At 44.6% G+C, this 27,161-nt stretch overlaps 1 protein-coding gene across 1 annotated transcript in view; it reads right to left on the bottom strand.

Moving 5' to 3' along the window:
* Positions 1-24,449, bottom strand: part of LOC120500796 (neural-cadherin-like) — a 57,647-nt gene extending 33,198 nt beyond the window's left edge. The window contains exons 1-9 of the mRNA XM_039706212.1: positions 23,490-24,449; positions 10,049-10,243; positions 9,390-9,615; positions 7,891-8,095; positions 7,341-7,452; positions 3,944-4,193; positions 2,885-3,027; positions 2,369-2,541; positions 1,863-2,031 (exon numbers count right to left, since the gene is read on the bottom strand). Coding sequence (XP_039562146.1) covers positions 1,863-2,031; positions 2,369-2,541; positions 2,885-3,027; positions 3,944-4,193; positions 7,341-7,452; positions 7,891-8,095; positions 9,390-9,615; positions 10,049-10,243; positions 23,490-24,411 — 2,395 coding nt within the window. The 5' untranslated portion in view covers positions 24,412-24,449. The remainder of the gene's footprint in view (positions 1-1,862; positions 2,032-2,368; positions 2,542-2,884; positions 3,028-3,943; positions 4,194-7,340; positions 7,453-7,890; positions 8,096-9,389; positions 9,616-10,048; positions 10,244-23,489) is intronic.
* Between the last annotated feature and the right edge of the window lie 2,712 nt (positions 24,450-27,161).

Genomic DNA, 27,161 nt, shown 5'->3' with positions numbered 1-27,161 from the left:
GTAAAATCATATAGTGGATAAATCAAACCATTTTCTCCAAATTTTCAGGTTTTCCTCCCTACTAATCAAGTCTCTCCAAACCTCAGCTATTTTCTTCTGGTTAGCAGATTTCAAACTGGCCTTCTTGAGGCTACTTCTAGACCTATTTGTCTCCTATGCTCAGAGTTCTTCAGCTCTGTTGTAGTCCTTTCCAATCTCCTGCACAGTCCCAGACATAACAATATCCCATTTTCCTATTTTGACTATAGAAAAACCAACAACTACATAACATTTTCATTTGAAATAAAGAGTACGTAAAGATATCATTGCCCTGTTCTGGTATGAGGGTTTTGCCTGCAGTGCACTGGATCTCCTAGTAGTGCATGAGATGAGAAGTAAACTGTGGCCACATCATAGGGAAGAATAAACTTAAGTTGTAAAAATCTCATTTTCTGCTCTGCATTTTTGTAGCTACCCTTGATCCAAATAGGAAGGTAAGTGATACAGAACACACTTTTATCTTATTGAATTTGTTTCCCTATTTAATTTGCATTTGGGATCCCTGATATCAGAAGGGTAAAAATCTCATTTTCTGCTCTGCATTTTTGTAGCTACCCTTGATCCAAATAGGAAGGTAAGTGATACAGAGCACATTTTTATCTTATTGAATTGGGATTTTTTCCCCTATTTAATTTGCATTTGGGATCCCCGATACAAGAAGAATGTGGATCTGTGGGAGTGAATCCAGAAGAGGGACATGAAGATGATCAGAGGGTTGGAAACCTCTCCTGTGAACACAGACTGAGCTGGGATTTTTCAGCCTGCAGAAGAGAATGTTCCAGGGAGACCTTACAGCACCTTCCAGTACCTAAAGGTGGTTTACACAGGAGCTGGAGAGGGTAGCTGTGGGCATGTAGTGATAGGACAAGGGGTAATGGCTTTAAACTGAGGGAGAACAGGTTTAGATTAGGAAGAAATTCTTTACTGTGAGGGTGGCAAGACACTGCCCAACACAGGTTGCCCAGAGAAGCTGTGGAAGCCCCATCCCTGGAAGTGTTCAAGGCCAGGTTGGATGGGGCGTTGGGCAACCTGGTCTAGTGGAAGGTGTCCCTGCCCACAGCAGGGGTGTTGGAAATAAATAATCTTTTAAGTCTTTTCCAACCCAAACCATTCTATGGTACTATGATTTGAATCACTACAACCTTCATTAAATCTAATCTAATTTAATATAATATAATCTATGTGCATGAGCATTTTCCAGTGTTTATCCTATCTGTTCACAGCTAACCCTGCAGTTACACGGTTAAGCATGAGCCCACAAGAACATACTGAAACAATGGCATTTTCATTACAATACAGTGTATAATTTTCATTTTTTCTCAGTAACCTGAGGTACTGACCTGTGTCTGGGTCAATGCTGAAGCCTAGGGAAGCTCCATCTCGGTGCATGAGCCCATACTTCACCTCTCCATTGATGCCAAGCCAGAGAAGCTGTGGAAGCCCCATCCCTGGAAGTGTTCAAGGCCAGGTTGGATGGGGCGTTGGGCAACCTGGTCTAGTGGAAGGTGTCCCTGCCCACAGCAGGTGTGTTGGAAATAAATAATCTTTTAGATAATTTCCAACCCAAACCATTCTATGCTACTATGATTTGAATCACTACAACCTTCATTAAATCTAATCTAATCTAATCTAATCTAATCTAATCTATGTGCATGGGTATTTACATACCCTGAGCATTTTCCAGTGTTTATCCTATCTGTTCACAGCTAACCCTGCAGTTACACGGTTAAGCATGAGCCCACAAGAACATACTGAAACAATGGCATTTTCATTACAATACAGTGTATAATTTTCATTTTTTCTCAGTAACCTGAGGTACTGACCTGTGTCTGGGTCAATGCTGAAGCCTAGGGAAGCTCCATCTCGGTGCATGAGCCCATACTTCACCTCTCCATTGATGCCAAGGTCTGCATCATAGGCTTCCACCTGCAGCACACGCGTGCCTGGAGGCTGGTTCTCCAGAACCCAGCTGCTGTCACTGTAGTAAGCGCACTAAAAACACACCCAAACATCCGACCCTAAATATTACACAGAGTCACGTGAACCTGCTGCACTGTGTCAATATTTTTTTCAGCAGGTCTGGGAAAAACTTGGAAGGAAATCACTACTATTACTTATGCACACAAAGAAGAGGGAGAGGAAGGAAAAAGGGGGATGAAGCTTTTACACTTCCTCTAGGAAGAGAGCTGTCTTCTGTTCACTTACAAGTTCATTCTGCTCTGCACACACAGACCCTTCAGCCCACCAGCAGCCAAGAGTAGCTATGGAGATTCTACTACCCCAGATATAACTTAGATGGGGAAAGAATATCTGCAGAAAGACATCTTACCTCTCTAAAGACAGGCTTGTTGTTATTGATGTCATTAACTCCTACAATAACCTCAGCAAAACTGCTGAGAGGAGTGGGTCCCCCCGAGGCATTGTCATCTATTGCAGTGACATTCAGGGTGTACTGTGGCCCTTTCAGTCTGGGTGGTGGGTTTCTGCGGAGTTTAATGATACCTGAATTTGGAAGCATAAAGTGTCATGTTAATTTACTCTGTAAACACACAAAATCAAGTGAGTATCACATTTCTCCATCACTGTATTGCTGGCTCAGTTTGTATTTTGATTGCAAAGCACAGGAATTTATCATCTTAGTCTGCACAGGCGTGGACCAGGACCCCAAGTTTTGGCTGATAGTTGAAGAACAACCATCATATCAAAGAACTAATCCTCACTGATACAAAGCAATCCCATTTGCAGATAATACAAATATGGTGCTTTCTTATGGTTCTTGACATACAGGTGGAGCAGAGTCAGTAGAGATTAGTAAATAACTGAGTTCTAAATCCTCTTTCCTTACCTTTCTGGCTATCCAGCTCAAAGTTGCCCTCCTCATTGCCTCCTGTGATCAGATAAAGCAGCCCATCTCCATCAGGGTCCTCTGCCCGAACAGCAGCCACCAGGGTGCCGGGACCGGCATCTTCCGAAAGGAAAGTCCTGTAACTGATGGAACAAGGGAGCAATGGCAGCACACAAGTATCAGAATCACCATCACCGTGTTAACCATCAGCAACAGTATGAACTCATTATGAATGGTTTTTAAAAGCTTTGGGCATGCAACCATGGAGTCTTAAATTGGCTCAAGATATGACTTCGGTCTTCTCTGTTCACCATTTGGTACTTATTTTAGGATTGTAATCCTGTGCTTTCAGTGTACATAATTTTGAAGGATCTTTTGGAGGATAACAATATGAACCATAATACACTGTACTGTGAAACAGGATCATATAGCTACTAAAGTTGAGAAAAAGGACTAGTATCTGCCATGCAGTGTTTCTTATGCCCCTATATATTATGGAAAGCATCAGATACTACAGAGACTAATGTAAAAAAGTATTTAATTTTATAAATGAATACATGTATGTTTTGTATTTAAAATATGTTCATACTTCAAAGTTGTGTGAAGAATAGAAATTGTCTTGATTGAGGACAGGAAAGAAAAAGGAGTCTTAAACAAGGAGGGGCTCATGACAAAATCTGTTGATGCTAAAATTAAATTTTAGTAGTAGTTTGCTGACTACCATATTTATTTGTCATCTATTTATACATGGGTAATCACTTGGAGACCTAGGAGTCAACACAGTCAAAATCATTCCCTGTATAGGTAGGTCTTTGATTAATTCTGTTCTCTCTCTCTATAAAGTCAATATACTGGTATCACAGATGATGTAATTTTTTTATATACAATCTAGAAATGAAAGTCCAACTCCTAAAACCTTTCCGCATAGAAATTACCCTTCAATTTCACTGGTACTTGCAGTCGCACAAAACAACAAGTGACCATTTGGCCCAGTGCTATCAAGGTTACATGTCAGAGCAGCACCTTTTAAAAGCAAAGCAGGGGCTCGGGGTGCCTTACACGGCCTGGGAGAAGACGGGCGCCTCGTCGTTGACGTTGGCCATCCGAATGCGCACGGACGCCGTCCCCGTGCGAGGGGGATGTCCTCTGTCCACAGCGATCACCACGAACTCGTACATGTGGTTGGCTCGCTCAAAGTTCAGCCTCTGGTTAGAATTGACGACCCCGTGACGTGTGATGGAAAAATCAGTGCTCTGGATGAAGTAAGAGATCTCAGAGTTGGAGCCAGAGTCGCAGTCTGTTGCCAGCACTGTTAGAGAACACATTTAACAGAATAGTCATGATGCAGAGGAGGTTTGGTTATGCTGTTTGCCACCAAGCCAGTTCTGGTTTTTTGTTCATTTTTGAGAACAGGCATCACTTAAATCAGTTTCATCCATAAAATGTATTTGTTTTTTTTTTGTTGTTGTTGTTGTTTTGTTTTTGTTTTATTGTTGTTGTTATTTTTTGTGGTTACAGTCTGGGAGCTTAGCAAGGAGGCTGGGAGTGAAAAATCAAAACAAACTCTTCCCTCTGCTCCAACCCAGCCTGAGTGATCTCAGCCAGATGAATTTGCAAGAGAGCTGTGATCCCAGCATTGCACAAAATGCTTTGTACAAATAGCAGTCAACACTGGTAATTAGCACATAATCAGTATGCATGTTGGTTAACATTATCAGTCATAAACTGGTTCCTCACGCTTTCCAGGAATGCTATGTTCAAATTTAATTAGCTCCCAGCTAGTTATGTACTTTTCAATTAGCTGGTGCTTCAAGGTAGGAAGAGTGATTAAACATTCCTCCCCAGTAAGTGTTTATTCAGTACATTGAATGTCCCATCTGCTCAGGAGCAGCAAACCAGCACAACAAAGCATCAAAAGTGATTTTTAAAAGCAGAAGCTCACCTCCCCAATTACCTTGCAATTTTTCTAGCCTAACAATGAGGCTTCACATCATACCCACACTGGTAATAAACAAACTCCTTGTTCTACCAATAGGATCCAGATGCAGCCACCGTGGTAGCACACAGCCTTGTGGAAGCAGAACGGTGATTGCAGCGCATGGACACCCCAGCAAACAGCTGCAGCATCACCCACAGAGGGGTGGGTGGCAGAAACAACCTGTCTCTATCAGAATACTAACTCAAAATAGGAAAGGAGCAGAGAATTATTTCAAAAGTACACTGAAGAACTGCTCTACTTAGCTGCAAAAAATTTCAACTGCATCTGCCTGTGGAAAGTTACTTGTTTTTGTTTAAAAGGATATTTAGAGTAGTTGTAACATTTTGTTTAAAATCTCTCCAAATTGTGCTGTGAATAAATGTTTGTTTTACAGACTACAAAATCAAGGGCTTTAGAGTTAATCGCTCTCTTGCTGCACTGACAGACAAAATACATTAAAAACTCAAAGACTAAAATGACAGTGATTTAAGTCTGTCAAATATAGTGGTTAAGTATTGTTTTTAGAAAGGCATGCAGAACGTGAAAAACTTTTTTGATTTGAAAAAACCAGATTTAATCTACAGCCATTAGTGAGGCATTTAACCATTCACAGAAATACACTCTATGTGCTTAACGATATGCTTCTTTTCCCCCAGATGTTTCCTGGCAAATAGGGAATGTGGCACTTACTTGTACATGACAGAAACATGCCTTACTTCACAATAGCACCTGGGAATTCTATTCCCCTCCATTTCATTCCACCCTGGAAACTGGTGTGCATTGCAAAGGCTATTTTAAGGATCATATGCCAACCACAAGCAGCTCTGTGCTGGCTTTGCACAGGTTCTGAACTAGCTTAGTGCAAGCTAATTCTGGCTCTAAAGCTGGCTGAGCTGCCAGCTACAGCTCCAAGCCTTGTTCTGCTGGCACAGCGATGCAGCTGAAGGCTGAGGGTCCTTCTGAGAGCACCCTCTGGGCTCCAGACCTTGAGTGTGCTAAATAAAAGCAGCTGAAAAATGAAACCTTCATTCTCACATCCACAGTTGTAACAAAAGCATTTATCACACCACCTTTTTCACTGCCACAAACAGCTACAGGCATGTTCAGAATGGGAAAAGCTGTCTCATATTTGCATTTACTTTTGTTTGTGGGTCATTCTGAGACTGCAACACCCCATCCCTCAAGGAGCTACAGTGGGGGTAGGAGTTCTTTATCATTTTTTCCTGAGATACTCACCTTGGCAGTCAGAGTTAGTGGCACAGGTCTCATCCTGCACAATGTATGGCTCCCTTGCAGCCACTAACAGCCCTGCTCAGCCCTTCCACAGCAAGTGAGTCTTCACACACCCATTTCCACCGACTGTCACTATACTTCCACCTCACATTTTCTTTTCTAAGATGGCTATTACTTTTGAAATGTATACCATGTGGCAAGACAACAATGTGGGATGCAATTGCACAGCTTTGACATTCTGCTTGCTTTGGACATGGGGCACATGTTTCTTCCCCCACAAGTGGATTTTTGATGAGCTTTACAAGTCCTCTGGACAGAAGAATACTCATGTCTTTAAGGAAAATTACATGCTTAGGAATTTTAGGATTTGGTTACTTCTGATCAATTTCTTTCTTCACAAGGGCAATTAAATCTAAAAATTAAGTATGACAAGCTCTGAACTCTCTTAGCAAATGTTTAGAGAAAGCAGGCCCTGCAGCCCCTTACACAAGAGAAGCTAAACTTCTTATCACCTCTGCAACCTGCAGAGCTCAGCTCCAGCTTCGGGAGATTTACATTTTCATCTTTTTGCTAAGTCTTGCCTTGGCACATACTCATTTCTCAGGGTTCATGCCCCCTGAAGGCTTTTATTAGCATACTATTTTAGCCTCTAAAAATGTCACCTGTGCAGTCAAGGTTTATATGCAAGTGACACATGGCCATGTTAAAAACAACAAACATGGGATGATGACTAGTAAGCCACAGCCTTAAATATAAGTTCACAGACTTTCAAAATACTTTTCCTTTAACACTTTGCAAGTCAGTTATACAGCATTAATGCCTATTTGACAAAACTAGCTGCCCATTTAAAAAAGCCCAGTTTTTTTTTTTCTTAACATATTAAGAAAAGTAAAACTAATTGCAGCTGCTTCTGGGACACAAAAAGATGAGTTAAAAGACACTACAACATTTAAAGGAGATTAAGCCACTTCCTCTCAGCTGCTTTAACTGCTCTTTGATACCACAGGATCTCTCCCTGGGCAGAGTACAGTGATCCTCACCTGAAGACACTCACATCACATACAGCTCTACTTCCAGGATAACTACAAGCCATCCACAGGAAAGCTTCCAGGAAAGCTGCCATCAACATCTTACCAAGGCAGTGCCTGTGGAAGAGAGCACTTCCTCATGGCCAGAACATGAAAAGGTAACAAACCAGCAGGTCTGTGGCAAGACTGAAATGAGAGGTGACAGGAGGGTCCCCACCTTGCAGAAGAGACGTGCCAACAGGAATGGTTTCAGGAACATTGTCTCTGCTGTAAATGGAGCGCTGGAATTCAGGAGAACAGTCGTTTTCGTCGGTGATATGGACCATGACCTGAGGAAAAAGGACACATTGAGAGTGGATTTTTTTAATAAAGGCATTTAAAATGAGAAAAGATCTCCTGCCCATTTATTTCAGATTTTAGCTTCTACACTGCTGAAAGAGCACCTCCTTCTGTACACTGCAGTGGCAGCCAGTGCTTTTGCTGCTGTCCCATCCTTACACCTCTGATGCTATTCTTCTCACACTACTCCTGTAACACAGAGAAGTATTTTCTCCTCCACTCCCAAGATGGGACTCCAAGCCAAAAACTAGTAACAAGAGGTACTTGCAGAGCCTAGATGTGAACCCAGTCAGAGCCCAGATTTCTGCCTGTACTACAAGGCTCCTCCCTGCCCAGCATCCTCACGGGTGTCCTGGGCTATCCCTCTGTAAGTGGTCCCTGACCAAGGGATTGCAGACCATGGATAGGACATGAAGAGATTCGTGTACCTCAGTCACACTGCTGAGAGTGCTCTCAACTTCCATGGCTTTCAGAAGGAGGTGGTAGAGGTGGTGCTCGCTCTCGTAGTCCACGGGGTGGGTCAGGCTGAGCTCTCCACTCTCTTGCCTCACCCGGAAGAGCCCCGAGGGGTTTGTCAGCAGAGTGTAGGAAAGAGGCTGGCTCTGGAAAGAAACAGCCTCAACAACTGCAACTCTGTAAAGAATGAGAGAACAACCCTTTGCTTCAAAACAATAACAACAAAAGCTGTCCCCTCAGCACCTAGAAGAGGAGGACAGGATGAGGAAAGGTGTCTTGCTCACTCTCTGTCCATGCTTGGCTCAGTTTTGTATCCAGACTGGAAACCCCTTTTGCTACAGGGAGCTCATCTACCTTCTCTCACCAAATGTATTCACTGATATAGCAATGCTGAAATAAGAACCCATTTCAACCCCCACTAACACTAAAACATTTTTTCTTCCCTATTGTAACTTTTTAAATACTTGACAGCAGTTACTGGTTTACCCCCAGTTTCTCAGTTATTCAGAAATAAGTTACTTACTATACTTCTGAGTTTCTTTGTCGTTGTATATTTAGGGAAATGGGTTTAGACATGGATGGGAAACCCATGGAGCACAGGGCTTTCCAGATGCTGCTGTCCACCTTGGCAGGACATCAAAGGAATGTTTGCCTCCCTACTGTGACTTATGTTTTGAAGCTCTACCTCTCACACCAGTCTTTCACCAGCATAATACACTTTTAGCTCATCTCACTGAAAGCTCCTGGGAAGTAGAGAAATTTCCCTCCTCCTTCTCATTCAGTCTCTTAAGGATTAGTGGCACATCTCCAGCAATTTTTCCTAGGTCATCAGTTTATTTTGAGGTTTCCTGCTCCTCAGAGGCTTTATGGCACTGTTCCACCTGCTCCTTAGAGGTCTTAAAGCCCATTCTGCTCTCAAGCAGCTGAACAGTGACAATAAACCCAGAGCATCTCCCCACTGTGGCTTGGCTTAGCCACTCTTCATGCAACAGCAGAGCCCCTCGGAGACTGAGCTTTATCTATTCGTACTTCACACTGCTGCTGTTATCTCAAGAGTCTGGCAGTGACTTGTCTTTCTAGAAATTTAAATACAAGTCAAACAGGACACAAACAACTCCAGATCTGGTTAATTAAAAGATTGTTTTCCAAGCATTTGTTTAAATCACCAGGAGATGCATAGCCAGTAGTTTGGCTGTTCTAATTCATGATGCAATGCACTAAAACCCCAAAAGCATTAAAATAATTCCAGCGTCCCAGACTATATGTGACACATGGAGACTCATGTCAGAATGGAGAAGCATCAAAAGAGTCCTAATTTCTTTTAGAAAACACAACATTATTTTTAAAGTGTGATACACAAATGCATATGCATGGCCCTAAGAAGCAAAACCACGAAAGTTTCACCCTATTGTGCTCTGTGAAGCTCCCCTCAGAGTGCAGGGAGGGAGTCACCTAACCAAGTACAACTCACTTTTCTCCTGCTGGAGTGTTTTCAGGGACAAACACGCTGTAGGACATGTTGGTGAACTGTGGAGGCCGGGAGCCGGCCAGGATGGAAATGGAGGCGTAGGGGCTTTTGTTGCCATGCCCATCAGAGGCTTCCACAGTAACCACATACTCCTTGTTCCACGCCAAAGGCAGGCCAGTGGTCATGATCATGCCAGTGTCCTTATCCACTCGGAATCGCTCTTCACCACCTATCAACACATGCACAGAGCTGGTCTGAGACATGCCCCACAGCAAGAACATTTCCACTTCACCATTTCAAAGTAAGCCATCCTCAACTCATCCACCTCTGTCCTTGCATCACTACTTTTTACCTTTCCAGTTGTCCACCTCATCTTTCACTCACACGGTTTTGTTGACCAGCAGTGTAAAAGAGACAAGAAGGAGTAAGAAATGGAGCCTTAAGCTAAAAGCAAAGCTGCCATCAATTTCAAAATAAGCAAAGAAAATGGCAGCAAGAAAGACTCCCATCCACATAACTTTCACTTACAGCACTTCCAGCTGCTACTTGCTGTATCATTAAGGATTCCCCAAGGGAAAAATCTACCCATGAAGTTGGAAACTTGGTAAGAAACATCTGGAACTGAACAGAATCTCACGTTTACTGTTTCAGCCTGGCCCTACCTGCAATGAGTGTGTAAGTTATGCCAGCGGTGGTGTTCCCAGGGCCGCTGCCACGTGCCACCAGCTGGTAGATGAGAGCGCCTTTGCGCGCATCGGGGTCGACGCGCGCCAGGTACGGGTACGGGTACATGGCCCAGGACAGCAGCTCCTCTTCTGGGGCAAGGAGAGTCACGTGGCAGAGGTACCAGTCATCATCTGCAAGAGACACACGGACTTCTAGACAGCTTGGTCACCAGCTTTAGTCAGGAATGTTAAGATCTTCTCCATTAGCATCTGTAAACAGACTTAGAAGGAAGCTTCCACTGCAAAGGACATGTAGAGATTTAATCACAGTATTTTGTACCTCTAGGGAGACCTTTATTCAAGCCTTTTTAATCCACAGCAACTAACAGATGCTAAAGGCATATATGGGCTTCTTGAAGAAATTTTCCTAAGCACATTGGTATAGGATTCAAAGCGACCGCCATGGCAGGGAGAAATGATGAGGAGAACTCCATTTATATCAGAAGGCTAATTACTTTTTTATACTATGTTATTCTATATTATATTACACTACATTTAAACTGAAATTGTACAAGCACTCAACTTTACAAAATCTCACGACTGTCAGAGCTGACAGTCCTGACACACACACATGGATTCAATTGGTTAATGAATTAAAGCACTTATACTAGAATTTAATTACTAATTTTTTTAGGTAAAGAATCTTCTACAATGTATTTTACTTGTGCACAAACACAGGCTCAGCAATTAAGATAATAATTGTTTTTTCTTTCTCTGAGGTTCCTCACTGCGATTCCCAGAAAATATCCTTGGGAAGTTGTTCACAGTTCTCTCTGTGAAGGGAAATGCAGCCACACATTTGTGTTCTAAAAGCAGCCTTAAGATTCAACTTCAAATTAAATAATAAAGTTGAATAAAAAGAGAAGCTACATGTAGGAAGGGGGTAGGTAGAAAGGTACATAGGAGAAATGCATGTTTTCTGCCTGTTAAAATATGATCACATACTTCAACAAACTGCACTGAGGCTGCAGGTCTGTTAAGGGCTCCACCACTACAAAATGAAACACCCACCCAGGTGTGTGTGTCTCACACAGGAAACCCTTCATCTCTGCCTTCAAGAAGGCCATTTCACACAGGATGGAAGCAGACAGGAGCACGTGGACAAAACCAGCACCAAAAGCAAGAAGTAAGCAAAAAATTCAAAATAATTTTAGGTGTGTGTCTCAGAGGTGTGATACTAAATAAAAGGCTACCCACAGATAGACATTTCCTGACACACCAGACCTGTACTTACAAGCAGCCTTACCCCACAGTAAAAATACACACTAGACAAATTTCCCAGAGATAATCATTCCCAGGAAGGAAAAAACTTAACTGAAGTTTTGTGGGGTTTTAAAGTATTTAAAATAATTTAAGACATGGTTTCCTTAGTTTTCTTAGATTACATGGTTTCTGGTTTTCTCATGCACCAGCACTACATACAGGAGAACATTGGTTCACTTTTTTTTTTCCTCTGTATTGCTGTGTAGGACAAGGCACAAGCCACAGCAGGAGGTAGTAGCTTGATAATCATTCCCAGGAAGGAAAAAACTTAACTGAAGTTTTGTGGGGTTTAAAAGTATTTAAAATCATTTAAGACATGCTTTCCTAAGTATTCTTAGATTACATGGTTTCTGGTTTTCTCAAGTACCAGCACTACATACAGGAGAACATTGGTTAACTTTTTTTTTCCTCTGTATTGCTGTGGTTTTTTCCTCTGTATTGTTGTGCTGCAAGGCACAACCCACAGCAGGAGTTAATAGCTCATAAGAGCAGCTGGAGCAGTTGCTATTTTATCTATGGCCAAGAAGGAGAATTGACAAATACATGTTCTAATTCAGTCAGTTACAGACTGTATTATTTTGATAGTAAAGTGATGAAAACTTGTAGGCATGAGCATTTAAAGATATTTTTGTTCACTTAGTGGTCTAAATCAGGCAGTTCTAATTTCTGCAGAGATTGAATATCTAGCCAAGTATTTTTCCCATTTAGTGAAACTGGAGAATGATTCAAGAAATTATAATTATACAGATTATTCCTAATATTGCTCTGTGTAGGTGATCCAATTGTTAAGTACCAATCAATAATGAGGTCCTAATCCTGCTGTAGATATTGTAAAATCCCAAAAGTTAACAGTAAACCAGAGATTTATGTTTTAAAAAAGACAGACAAGGGAACAAATTTCACTGAGTTTAGGACAGCATGATGGGGAAAACATTAGTGTTGTTCAAATTAGCCATAATTTTCAGGACTTTTACAAACACTTCACCTTCCCTCTCTATGAAAGGTGTATTTAAATAGAAACATAGAAGATTTGAGGTTGGAAAAGACTCTAAGATCATCAAGTCCAGCCACTAACCTGGTACTGTTAACTTCACAACTAAACCTGGGATTCACCATCCCTGGCAATGTTGAAAAGCCATGTGGACATGGCACTTGAGGACATGATTTAATGGTGCACATGGTGCTCATGTTAGGTTGGCAGTCAGACTTGATCATCTTAAGGGTCTTTTCAAACTTCAAGAATTCTACAATTCCATGAAGCCATAAAACATCCACATGTCTTTCAAATACCTCCAGGGATGGTGACTCAACCACTTCCCTGGACAGCCTGTTCTAATACTTGGCAGCCCTTTCTGGAGGAATTTTTTTCCCTAATATCGAATCTAACCCCCCCCTTGGGGCCATTTTCTCTTGTGCTATCACTTGTTACTTGGGAGAGGAGACCGAGCCCCTCCTGGCTACAGCCTCCTTTCAGGCACTTGCAGAGAGCAATAAAATCACCCTGAGGCTCCTTTTCTCAAGGCTGAACACCCCAGCTCCTCAGCCATTCCTCACAGGACTTGTGCTCCAGACCCTTCCCAGCTCTGCTGCCCTTCTCTGGATACTCCAGCCCCTCAATGTCCTTGTGCTGAGGGGCACAGAACTGGACACAGGACTGGAAGTGTGGCTTCACCATTGCTGAGTGCAGCGTGAGGATCCCTGCCCTGCTCCTGCTGGCCAGGCTGTTGCTGACACAGGCCAGGATGGCATTGGCCTTCTTGGCCACCTGGGCACACCCTGGCTCATGCTCAGCCCTCACTGAACCTTGGTAAAATTGTGACACTCAGCAAAGCCTCAGATCACAGACTCATGGGATGGGTGAGGGTGGCAGGACCTTTGGGGATCATCTGGTCCAATCACTCATCTCAAGCTGGGCTACCTAGAGCTGGCTGCTCAGAAAAATGTCCTCAAGGCTTCTGAACGTCTCCAAGGAGGGAGACTCCAAAACCTCCCTGGGCAATCCAGTGAACTGAAGTTCTAGGGGCTGGATTTCAAGAAAGACATGGACCAGCTGGTAAATGTCCAGAGAAAAGCCAAGATCATAACCAGAAATAATGCCCTCCAAGAGAGGTTAAAAGACCTGGAGATTTTCAGGAGACTGCAAGAGGCATGCAAACAGTGATGTAAGAGACTTAAGGACTGAGGTATGAAGTCAGTCAGCCGTTCCGTAACCTGCAAACTAAAAAATAACTAACTTTCTTTCCAAAGGAAAAGACTGGCCTTAGATGTTGGGGGTGGAATCCCTCAGCATGTTTTTAATGGTAAGGACAATGGAGCCCTTGATAGTGGCCAGAGAGGTGAGACAGCCTCTACCACTGACATCTTTAAGACCTGACTAGACAAATATCTGCTGGCAATCACTTTGTTGTGACAAAAGCTGCCTCTAGGCAGGGGCATGGAACCAGCAAGACTGTTAAATCCTTTCCATCACACATTAATCTCCCTGCCCTTCAGCTTGTGCATCTCATTGATTTTTGAGGCATATATGTCCACATGTCACTCATTCCCCTGCAGCTTCAAGGAACTTCTAACATAAACATTCTTTGGGCTTCGTGTTTTATCTTTGCTGTTTGCTTAAGGGTAAGAAGTGAGAAAAGGAGTGAATGGCAGTCTAGAAACATCCAGTACCACGCATGAAAGGAAAAACATGGGATGAAGCCAGACCTGGAGGGCTGTAGTACAGCAGCAGGGGTAATAAACTTCAGCTATAGGGTGAAATATCTTTCTGCAGCTGAGACCTGGCTCACTCCTTCAGGCCCTCAGCATTTATTTCAGATTTTCAGACTTGAAACTGTTTTCTCCATGCAAGTAAACAAAATTTAAATTGAAGCAACCTGCAAGCATGCTGACAAAACAGTCCAGGTTATATCTATATAGATCGGAGCTCCAATTCTAGCAAGGCATAAATGGAAGAAAAGGTAGTTACAAAGAGCAGATTTTACCAATTCAAATCCAAAACCCTAAAAAAGCAGCATTGAACATGGTCTGGAGACTAAAGGAGGTCAGTCAAACAGCACTAATTTCCCCTATCATCCAGAAAGAGCTGCTCAGAAGCAGCACTATGAGTAGGGACATTTCTGTTCTGGACATTCTGTTCTGTTACTCCCCTTTGCACACACACCTGGTGTGAGAAATTAAAGGATTTTAAGGTGTTACAAACACATGGCAATCAGATACTGTGTAAAATTATCACACTGGCTTGAAACAAGTCAGTGAAACAACACCAGCCTTGACAAAGTAGAGTTTTTCCCCAGGAATGCTTTGGGTTTTCAGCTGTCATAGCTGCAAAGGCATTAACAGATCAAGCCTCTGAAATCAATAGTGGTTTATTTTGTTCCTGACACAACCACAGCATCCTATTAAATCAAAATGCAGCACCACCCAGTGATGCTGCAGTTCACTCAATTTTATCAATATGAATTGTCCACTGCAAGGAAGGAAATGAGGAAACCAGACTATCAAGAGGATAGTCTGGCCTCTGCACCACACACTGGCAAGAGTCTCGGCAAAATCAGTCTGGAGGAGAATATTAAGGAGTGCTGACTTTCCTGGAGGTATTGGTGTATCCCCAAGGATTCAGCTTTACCTCCTGTTTACATCTCAAAAAGGGATGTAAACAAAAGGGATGTCAATCAGTTAAGGGCATGTTAAGTAAAAATGTTAGAATGTAGCAAGTGCAAGAGTGAGGGGAATGAAGAGCTGCTAAATTAGTGTCTTGGAGGGCTTAACACTCTTCAGCAGATCAGAGCACACACACCCACACCTTCCTTGGACAATAATATGAAATCAAAGAAAGAACTGGAAAGGGTTTTGAAAATGCAAGTGGCTACTCTTGCAAGCTGGTATCAGTTTCACTCCTTTGATCATTTAGTTTCCTCCCTCACCCTAAGAAGAAACACAAGAGAAGAGAATGTCTTTTCCTAAGATTAGGATTAGAGCTGTGCTGGCTGATGTGGGTTTGAGGGAACTAATGCTGGAAAATTAAAAACTAAAAATGTGCATTAAAAATGATAGTTTATGTTTTGTTTCTATCCCCTCAGGCAAAAGGAATAATTTGAATTTAAAAGTGTGGTACATGAAGAAGTGTCTGCAGTACCCAGCCTGAAATAGGACACCAAGGTGGGGTGGCTAGAATCCCCTCTTTGTGCTGTCAGGACACACCACCAGCCCTCAGGGCAGGGCAGGACACCAGCAGCTTTGGCTCACTATGGTACCATAGCCAGGAAATCCACACCTGAGAAATGGTTACATGCTGAAACCCCCTGGGCATCTTCAGGACCACAGGCATAATCTACTTGGGCATATTTAAACATAAACCAAATTTCTTGTGGCAGTACTTGATCTTTAACCAGAGTTCATAATCACTTTCAGAAATGCCCTTTTTTTGCATTTTAATGATATCATTAGTGATATTTACACAGTCATGCTGTCCACTGTGCCACTCTGTCCTGCCCAAGGGCTTTTGAATCTGAGGGTAAATTATTCCTACAAGCTTGAACATCAGCAGCTGGCCAGAAGATAAGCACCCCCAATAAAGGTATGAAGTAAAGGAGAAGAGAAAGCAGCTTTAACTTGGTCTTGAGCACTAATACAGTCAGCAACACTTATGATGCTGTGCCCCAGCTACATCATGGCTGTCACCCCCACTGGGAGAAGTGCAGGGACATCAAGAAACTCTTACAGTGGGGACAGCCTTCACAACACAGATCTCCCCTTCAAAATGAAGGCTTACTTTGATTAATTTATTTTCTCCAACTCCCTTAAGAAAAATTGTATGGGAGCACCTTTAGTCCAGCTAGTCTGCTGTCATGAACATGATGGGTCAGCTCCACCTCAAACATTGATGAGAGATTCCTGAGTGTGATGCTTTCATTAATTAACAGATTTGGTGTCTCACAATACTCCTAAGGTTTGGGTACAATGCCCAGGAGTATCATATTCCTTTGCAACACACTAGGGCACTGACTGGACTCATGCTGGACCAAGCAGTGAGTACTGTGTCCTGCAGGCAAGGTAACAGCCTCAACATCAGCTATGGAAATAGGCTTCTTTATTCCTTTGGAAGTCCACAAACCACTGCAGCAGCTTGGGACAAAGAGCCCCCAGCCACAGTGTACCTGGGCAATGTGACAGTGCCAACTGCCTCAGCTAAAGCTTTGCTAATTTCAGTTTTCTCTCCTCAGTTAACCACAACCAGCAAGCTTGAAAAAGCTGCCTGCAGAGATAATTCTGCATTATATCTATTACATATTTCTTAATATACACCAGCACTGGGACTCATTTTGTATGTATACACACCCTCCCCCTATTGAGGACTGCTTTTCTCAGCCCTGCCTCTGGACTCACCCAGTGGGACCATGGAGCTAAGAGGCATCTGCAGGTGCCACTGCACTCATGGACAGCAGAGAAACATGTTCAGCCAATCTCTCACCTTCTGTGTGAATGCTACAGTGGGTACCTCTGCCACATTGGACAGCAGAGAAACATGTTCAGCCAATCTCTCACCTTCTGTGTGAATGCACAGCTACAGTGGGTACCTCTGCCACACGGGGTGTCTGAGAACCTCAGCAATTGCTAGGCAGCAAAGAACATTTCCTCAGGCAGATGACTGTACACCACAGGAAAAGCTTCAGGCAGTTATAGGAACAGGACTTCCAAATCCATCGTATTTTTACTGCTATCACATCATTTTGCCTGTGGCATTCTCCTCTAGTTTTTAAAATCTGTTTTACTTTTGTGTTGTCTGTTGTCTGAAGCACTCTCAGACCTGCGATTATAGGAGCAGCATTTCTGCCTCAACCCTTAAATCTACTGCATCTGCCAAGAGCTGCTCCCTACCACACAACAGGGGAATTAGAAACGCAGCACCACAGAGAAGGCAGGAGGAACAATAATTTACAGGATCTCAAAAGCTTCCATATAGCAGAATTACACATAAGTTTTTATTAGTGTGCCATGTTAACAGCTGGCTAGTCCTCAGCAGAAATGTTATTAAATACTATACAAAAAATAATTATTTGCAGGCACATCAGTTGATGAGGAAGTCAGATCACACCAATGTAGTAAGAGTAGCTGAGGAGTCAACAGCACAGAGGGCATTTGGGGGATTTTTTATGGCTTTTAAAGAAGGAAAGTGCAGTAAGACACACTACAATCATGTCTTGTCATCCTACCCAGCACAGCACTTGCTCTTCCTCACTGAAGTGGCACTTATTAAGGTTAAAGTAGTTTGTGTGGGACAATTTTTTTTTTCCTGAGAGGCTGTAGCAGAGTCTGAGTCCTTCGGTGTTTAGGAGTCACTTTGCTTTGATGTTCAGTTTTCCTGTGGAAAAACTACAGGCATTTATCACTTGTCCTTTAACATAATTAAGTCTCTTCTCCCTGAAGGTTTTTCAAACATTTTTAAAATAAAAAGTTGCTTGCTGAGGCTTCATGCAGTAAGAGCTGCTCCTATGACCACACTTAAGAGTCCATTAGCTTCTTTCCAAACACTTAATGTCACCAGCAAAATACAATCATTTTAGGACAACAAATGTGTTTGGTATGTACAAAAAGATGCCAAAAAGCATTGTAGCAATATTAGCTTTACCCCTTTGCAGCCCTGGATGCAGCTGTGGGAGCAGCTCAGACCCAGCAGCACCCAGAGGGGGCTTGGAGCAGCAGCTGCTGCTCTCTGCTGTGCCCTAAGAAATTAAAAGGTAAAGCTGCTGGATTCCCTTCCAGTTCTCCTTATATGCTAGATTTCTAAACAGATCCTCTTCCACAGGCACGGCCCTTGGTTGCTTCTCTCACAGGTCAGGGTCTGTGCCACACACAGGGTTTGCTCAGCCACCCACAGGAACCAATGGCTCCTCACTTTGTTGTCACCAACACTGCTTTTTGGGCATTCCATCAGCAACATTCATGACAGGAGCAGAATTCCAAGTCCTTTCCATCAGCCTGTTTCCTCAGGTCAGGTTTTTAAAGGCTTTTCTTAAACTTTCTGCCCTACATTTTCTTAAATTTTGGGCAATTTCCACCAGCAAACCAACCTCAGTGCTCAAGCTGCAGTACTGCAGCAGCCAAGGTCTGACTGCTGCAGCAAGGAACCCCCAGTGCCTGCCCCAAAACAGCCGTGAAGCCTCTGCTCCCTGGGGAGGAGAGCACAAACTGCCTCTGCAAACGTGACAGGTGGGAATTTTGGGCCTCCCATGTGCAAGGCAGGTGTGTAAAGGCAGCCCCAGGTGAGCCAGCTCCTGCCAGTAAATGAAAATCAAACACTGCTGGGCACTCCTGGGGCGTGAGGCAGCACCAGGAGCATGCAGGGCTGTGTCTGGCATGGTGCAGCTTTGATCTGGGTCTAAACCCAGATTTTTAAATGCCTTCCTGCTGTTGAAATGTAATGAAAACTCAGAAATACTAAATCATAGTCTGTATAAAAGGATTCAAGATGCTAATCTTAAGAATAAAGAGTTGAGTGTTCTATTTTTAAGGTCTCCCACTGCTTTTCTCTCATATTTGTTATGATAGGTTTTCTCAGAGGTTAAATAGCTTGTGTAACTTACAAGAATACTTGTAACATAAGCTTTACATTTACCTCTTCAGTTTTAAGCTTGTTGTAGGCATCTCAAAATGAATGACTTTGTCAGACATTCTTAAGACTAATTTATAGACTCTGGATCATTATGTATGATTTTTTTTTTTCACAGCAAAGTTTTTCCAAAGATATTTGCAGACATGGTAAAGTAATAACCTTCATCCCAGAGCTTGCTCTTTCATCCAGTGAGCCCTGGCCATTAAAGTGGTTTCATGGGTCAAGTGAAGCAAACTTCTTCTGTCCGTACCTGAATCGGGAGGCACACAAATGGCATCCACAGATGGTTTTAATCAGTCTGATACCAGGAGGAAACACCCAAAAAAAAAAAAAAAAAAAAAAAAGCATGTAATGTGACCTCAATACCGATCAAGTCAAGTTTCTGTTTCTGGAGTGAGACTTATGTTATAAAAATGTCAAGAGTTGCCAGGAAGCAGTGGGACATTTCTGGCTCTGTTAAAAAACAACAACAACAACAAACCCAAAATAAAGCAAAAAACCAAAACCAAACAAACATGCCAAAAAAAACCCCCCCCACAAAAAAAAAAAAAACAAAAACAAAAACAAAAACAAAAACAAAAACAAAAACAAAAACAAAAAACCCAAAAAACCAACCCACCCCAAACCTAACCTACATCTTGTTTTGAAATCACAGCCAGCAACATACATTAATTACTTGTCAGCTTTTACAATTACATGGATTGAAATGTTTCCCTTCCCAGCAGGCATCCCATGGAAATTTCTTAAGAAAGTAGAAGGGACTCAAACCACATATTCCTTCCATGTGCAGCATTTACAGGAATGTCAAGACCTGACATGTCTTTTTAAAATGCAGTTTGCTTCCACTGAATCTTAAGAGTTCAACACTGATCATAGTCTACCATAAGACACTGCACTGAAGGAACTGCACTATGCTACAGCCTCCTCAGTCAGGGTTAAGATCCATCTCCTAGGAATTCACTTACAGTAGTAAACAGTTGTTATCCCACCTGAAAGGGGGCAGGGAATGAGATTTCCATCTCACCTCCAAATGCAGGAAAATACTGAACAGCCTTGTGACTGTTTTACTCACTCCAGTGAGTGTTCACCCTCTCTGAGGTCTTGAGGCATCCCTTTAACCCTTCAGAGCACTGCAGACACATTGGAGGGGAAGAGTTTTTTCTTGCCATGTTTTTTTTGAGTTCCTACTGTTGCCAAACAAAATTACCCTCTGTAGATAATGGAATGACTTATTCCACAGTTGTTTTCAGTTAGACAGCACGTGGGGTGTATCTGCAGTGTGAGTGTGTGCAGGAACATGGACATCTCCCACTGGGTCTCACTATCCCAAGCCAAGCAGTGTGCACCCTGTAAGCCCTTTGTGACAGGCTCTTAAATTTAAAGAAACAAACAAACCAAAATCAAAACAAACAAAAAATCCCAAACCAAACAAACAAAACAAAACACCAGAAAATACTCCAAACCAAACCAAAGAGAGAGCTAAAAGTCCTGTAGAGTTGGAGAACAGAGGTAAGAAATTGCTTTTTGAAGATGATAGACAAAGTCATAAACCTCAAACTTCTACACAGTGTGCACCAGTAGCTATTGCCAGCATCAGAGAGGGCAGAAGAGGAAACAGCACCTGCACATCCCACCCTAAGTTGGTATGAGAAGGATGAGAACCTGTGTAGGTGCTTGTAGGTGTGCATGAACAGAGGCAGACATGGAAGAGAAAGGGAGCTTCAACTCTTCCTCACCACCCCCAGCCTTTCCATGCTCCAGCCACACACTGTTCTGACGGTGCAGTCAGTGTTTCCAGATGTGAAATGTCCCAAAAGAAAATCTGGATGAGAAATGTTGGTCTGCAACTCACACTTTTGTATTGATGCCCTAAGATTTAGCTTTCATACTTTTCAGATTCTGTACTGCTTTAGTGCGTAACTGTGAATTTCATATAAATGTTAGCAAGTTCTCCTCACAGTTTAGTCAGAAAAAACAATCGTTTTCCAGCCTGAGAACCAAGGACACCTTTGCAGCTTCAGGTCCAAAAAGTGTAAAAAATGGTGAATTGAAGAAAGCAATCTAGGAGAGGGGGGACTTGTTGTTTAAAATCCAGGTCCAATCCACAACTGTCCATGCACAGAGCCCAGAACAGCAAGGCTTTGACAGACAGATGGAGGCTGCCAGATTCCTAAAGAAGATGCAAACTGCTCTGTGTAGGTAAGTAAGACAAGCCACAGAAGTTGTGCCAACATCTTTACGACGCACAGTCCATGTAGCACATGTATATTCCAGGGGAGAACAGCTGTGTTTGCACAGTGCCTGCGACAGGGTCCCCACAAAACAGATGGCAGCCCCCTCCCTATCACAGCTCTGTGTGCTACTGAGCAGCTGGGAAGATTCAGAAGGTTACTGTACTCTGCACTCAGTTTATTTCAGTATTTCAACTGCACCCAGAAATACCTTGTCTTCTAGGACTACTGTTGCAGGAAACTGTGCTCTAAGTGACTATCTGACCTACTGTTTGATTTTTTTAAAGCTTATTTTTTAAAAAGCTGGTTTTTTCTTAAAAAAAAAAAAAGGCAAATGCATCCAAAACCCCAAGACACACACTTCCCCAGAGAAGGAGCACCTGTGAAATGCCTAAGTCCATTCATGTTTTTTACATAAGAGATGGCAATTAATAAAGGTCTGATAGCTTTGTTTTTCAATTAAAAAGGTTATTAAAAGTTTGGCACATGTTCCATAATATTGATTGCTTTGTGAGTGATTTTTAATTACATTTAGTAAGAGACATGAGGAGAAATGAGGAACAGACCAAAGTCAATTCTGTTTGACTTTTGACAGTTCACCAGGTCTCTTCAGATTAAAAAAATGGATGCTCGAATCCTTTCACCATTTCACCATACTTTTGTAAAATAAGCAGACAGAAAAATATCCCAAGTTTGTTATTATACAAAGTTATGAGAGAGTTTTGGTTTCCAAAGTAGCTTAAAGGAGTGCCTAAATGACCTTGTCCCACTTGATCATTGAATTCCTTTCTCCCCGAGGCTCATCTGTTGTCAATACATTATTAGCACACAGACAGTGGTAAAAACATGATGTGCACCAGATTGGAGAGGACAACACAATCATATGTTGGACACTGTTCACAAGGTTATTTGCTTTCATTATAAATTAGCAAGACAGTCAGGCTGTGTGTCCCCTCTCCAGCTCCATCTTTAGCTTGAATGAGAAGTTCTACTTTAAACATCAGGTGATTTGTTTAAAGTTAGTAGCTGGAAATACTGTGCAGAGTTTTTCTAATGTTAAACGTTTGTCACTTGCAGAACACATCCCATTCCTGCAAGAGTAAGTTTCTCAGGCAGGCAGCTCTGGGCTCGCAGAGTGCACACAGCAGTCTGGTGAAGATCACAGCCCCCGGCATGATTCAACACACTTGTTTTCCCCCCAGCTCTATGTTTCACATTTCCTGAGCACTAGACTGTAAAATTCATTGATGTAATTTGGTAAGTATTCCCTCTTTTAGTTGCAAGCATCGAAGAAAAGAAAGCAAACAATACAAAACAAAAAACCCAAGCAAATGATAACCAGTCACGTTATTAGGGACCTGAGCCGCACTTACAAACGCTTACTTTAAACCTTACTTTAAGATGAAAGTAACACATGGAAAAAATGGCTCTTGCAACCATAACACACCTCAAGCTTAATGTGGTTTAAGAAGTTTATCGTTCAATGGCTAGAAGTCTAGCCATTCTCTTTGCTGTCTTATGAGGAAAAACATACACAACAGAATATGAACTGTTGACATATAACTACAGTATCTCCATTTAGTTCTCTACACCAACTCCTAGGATTCCTGATTCAGATTTTTTTTTCTTTTTCTTGTCCTAGGCTCATTGACATCTATTTTGTAACGAGTCCTTTCCCTTCCCGTGTGCTGCTCCGCCCGTGCTGTGGCTGACTCCCAGCATCATCACCTCTTCCTTCCCAGCTCCTTCCAGCAGAACCAGAGCAGCAGGAGAGGCTCCCTGCTAGCTGTCCCCACTGTGAAACCAGCTGTCTGTTGTGGCGTGGCCCCTTCTTTACCAGGCCCTAATTGCTCGCTAACCCCTGAGCAGACGCCTCTGGCCCCACAAAAGTGAACCTACTGTGACAGCAATTCCTTACAAGACTACATAAGCAAAACACCATTCCCTACATTTCCAGCTGCTCCTTCAAAGGCAAGAGGCAGAAGCTCTGCGGGCGGTACCGGGGAAGAGCCGGCACATTCCCACGCCACCCCCCGAGCTCCCGCAGCCGCCTGAGGCTCTGCGCGCCCCACGGAGGGCAGCATCACCGCGGCTTCATCTCCTCGAATGGCAAATGCCCGGCACGGCCGTGCCTGGCCAGCATCCCCTTCCCTCGGGGCAGCCCTTCGTGCCCGTCCGTTCCTTCCGTGGCCATCCCGACCCACTCGCGGCAGCGCCGCGGGGAGAACCGACCCCATCCCGTCGCCCTCCCCGTCCCCTCCCGCACCGCTACCTCCTCCGCCGCCGCGGTGCACCTTGACCAGCACCTCCGCCCGGCCGCCCGCTCGCAGCTCCCGCCGCAGGTAGAGCCGCCCCGACGTCCTGTCGACCCCCACGGGGGTGGCGGCACCGGGAGAGGCCAGCTCGAACCAGCCGCCCGCCGCCGGCTCTCGGCTCCTCGGGACGGTGAAGACGGTGTCGCCCACCCGCGCCCCGGGGGGCAGCCGGGCCGTGTAGCGCAGGCGCAGGCACCGCGCGGGGCTGCGCAGCGGCCGCGGCCGCCCGTGGTCCAGAGCCGCCACGCAGAGGCGGAGCCGGCGCAGCCCCAGCAGCGAGCCCACGGTCAGCACCTGCCCGCTGCGGGGCACCACGAAGAGCAGGCGGCTGCCGGCGCCCGGCGGCCAGGGGCGGTAGGTGAGGCGCGCGTTGGCGCCCTCGTCGCCGTCCGAGGCGCGGAGCCGGGCCACCTCCGTGCCCAGCGGGACCAGCTCGTCCACCTCCAGCGGCCGCGCCGGCGGCATTCGCGGCCGGTGGTCGTTGCGGTCCAGGACCCGGACCCGCAGCAGCGCCTCCCGGGGGGACCGTCCCGCCCGCCGCCGCAGCCGGAGCCCGTACTCGGGCTGCGTCTCCCGGTCCAGCGGCTCGGCGGTGCGGAGAAGCAGCAGCCCCCCGCCGCCGCCAGGCCGCGGCTGCAGGGAGAAGCGGGAGGCGCCGTCGCCTTCCAGCGCCCACTCCCCGGCCGGCTCCCCGGGGCCCAGCAGCCTCCGCAGCGGCACCCGCAAACCCCGCACCCGCGTCCCCGCCGGGCTGTTCTCGGGCACCTGCCCGGAGAAGCGCAGCAGGCGGGGGCAGCCGCGGCAGCCCGGCCCCGCCGCCCCGCCGAGCAGCGGCAGCAGCAGCAGGAGCGGGAGCATCCCGCCGCCGCTCCTGCCCATCCCGCCGAGCGGAGCGCAGCCGGCTCTGCCCCGCTCCCGCCGCGGGCACACGCGGCACGGGCAGCCCGGCCCGGCCCGCGGCCACTCACGGCCGTGGGCGGGGACGGACCGAGCCCGCCCCGCGCGTCGAGCGGGGAGCCCGCCCGTGGCAAAGCGCGCAGCGCTGAGGTGCAAGTTCCTCGCCTTCCCCTGTTCTGTGGCACAGCGCTCAGTGTTGCTTGGCAAATTCATCTTTCCCCATTTCACATTGCTCGTGAGGGTCATCTGAGAGAATGATCTCTCCCTGTCCCTGTTTCGACTCGTGAACTTTTTGTTGTGTTTTCTCTCCTCTGTCCAGTTGCAGAGAGGAGTGACAGAGCAGCTTTGGTGGGTGCCTGGCATTCAGCGGGGGCAAACCACCACATGCATCCAGCTGCTCCCTCTCCAGGTCTCCTGCAAGCTGAGCAGACACTACAGGATGAACTACACTCCCTGGAGGGGGTGACCTGGGGGAAAATGGGCAATCTCCAGCCCTCTCCTGAGCCTGCATGAAAAAATCCACTCAGTCAAGCTACAAGAACCACCATAAAAGAAACAGAGGAAAAAACCACTGTTGCATAAAGGAGGACGGACCTTGGGACACTTGAATCATAAGAGTAGTTCTCACCCAGCAGACACACTTCTCTGTCATAAGCTGGGTTTGTCTTGGAAGCACAGCCTCTCAGAAGTGCACATTCAGGCTGCTGCTCCTTCAGGACAGATGCAATATTTTTGGGACAAGAACAATGCATGCTGTTGTTGAGAGAAATGGTCCTTCTGATCATACTGAGCAAACACATCAGTCCCACTAAATATGCATAAAACCATCCGGGCATGGAACTCATGGCTGTGGTTAGTCTGTGATCAATGGAAGTGTGAATACAAGCCAGACCACTCCAGTGCCAACCACTGCTCATCAAAGCAAAGAGCACCCATTTTCTCATCACTCCAAGCACCAGTTCCCAGCAGCATGTTCTTGTTAATAAACAAGAACAAGAGTTTATTATTATCTCCCTTCACATAGTGATGGTAACAGCTCAGGAACAGCCTTTTGTGGAGCCTCCACATCCAGCTGGTCAAACTGTGTTAGGTGGTGTTCCATCAGAAATGCTCCCTCTTCCTGCTTCGAACAGGCTTGCTAGTTTTACCAGAAGGTTGTTAGGAAGGAAGGGGTGTTGCCAGCTGTGTTGTAACTTCAGAGGTGACATATCTAGGCTGGACGTGAAGCTCTGCTCAAGAAAGCCAGAATCCATTTCACTCGTCTTTAGTCAAATATTACAGGCAACAGTCAAAGGTGACAACCAACCACTAGATCTGCACCTGTGCCACCCAGGGAATTACCAGTTTTAAGGAGAGGTAGTTGCTGGGAGATCACATCCCATTATTAGAAGCTGTTAACCTTTATTTTTTTTACCCCCTCAAGGTGAAGGGATGATAGCTTCTAAAATCTGGCACAATACAAGACTTCAGATTGGGAAGGCAGAAAGTAAAATCAAGAGTTTTACAGAATGGTTGACCAGTAACAACATGAAAGAAAGCATCCAGAGATCCATGCCTGGTTAATGTGCTGTAGCAAGCTTTGAGTATGCTATGGTTGCTCTTTGTGCCATAATTCTTTCCTTCACAAAGGCACTAGAAGGCTCATTAATTTAAAACACTTAATGAGCTAGCTAGACCATGTAAACAAGCATTCAGTTTAGGACAAGCTTAGCTCTGTATGGAGACACAGCACAGCATTCCCTCTTCTGAAGTGTCTTGCATCCTTACACAACTTTCAACAAGCAAATTAAATCCTCTCAAAATCAATTTCCCATTTTTAGCCTACATTGCAGAACACACTACCTTTTCTATTCTCTTCTATTCAAGCACTTAGACGCAGATATAAACTACTATTTTATTCACAGTATTCCCTCCCACCCTATGAACACCTATGAATTTAATGTATTTCTATTACATTAACACAGCATTTTGGCAATGGAAATTCAGGCTTCTCCTGCATGTCACTCCCACTGCCAGAATTTAGGGCACCTCAAGAACAGAACCAGAGCGAAGCTCACCTTGTGGATACTCAGTAGCACAACTGTGTTATTTTCGACACCCAATTACACCAAACCTTTATGACAACAAAACAGATGTACAGATACATGTGGCCACAGATCCTACCCTACCATTTAAAGAAATGCAAACACAGTTGAGTGTAGCCGTGTTTTCTAAAAGAACTTGTCTCTCCTGCAAAGCTGAAGCAGAATCCACAGAGCCTGATCCAGTGTTAATCCAAGAGGACTTCTCAATAAAGATAGTGGAGATGGCTCTTGGCTTCGATAGGAAACCATATAGACAAGAAATAAATACAAATAAATAACCTCCTTAGATATTGTCCAAACCAACACAGATATCTTCAGAACAGTGCCAGCTTCTATTGCCAAACAATCATAGTGAAATTTAGTTTTAGGGTTCTTCTTAAGCAAAGCTGATCTAGTGAACTGAGTACTGTGAACTGCAATCACTAAATCTAAGTACTGCCACTCTGAGGCCAAAACATCAGCAAGCCCAACAGCCTTCCAGGGGCTTTCCTCCCTCACAGCTGGGACAAGCCCCTGGAATGCAGCCAGCAGATTGGACTACAGCTCAGATTGTCATAAAATGGGCCAATTTGGGAGGAAAAAAAATAAAAAAAGGAAACAAGAAAGGAGCAGCATTTATCCATGTGCTAACAAAGCTGAAATAGCTAA

This window comes from Passer montanus, unplaced genomic scaffold (genome assembly GCF_014805655.1).
Source record: "Passer montanus isolate IOZ18808 unplaced genomic scaffold, ASM1480565v1 scaffold19, whole genome shotgun sequence".
NCBI lineage: Eukaryota > Metazoa > Chordata > Aves > Passeriformes > Passeridae > Passer > Passer montanus.
Note: the sequence above shows the minus strand (reverse complement) of the source record. Positions and strands in the feature narration are given on the sequence as shown.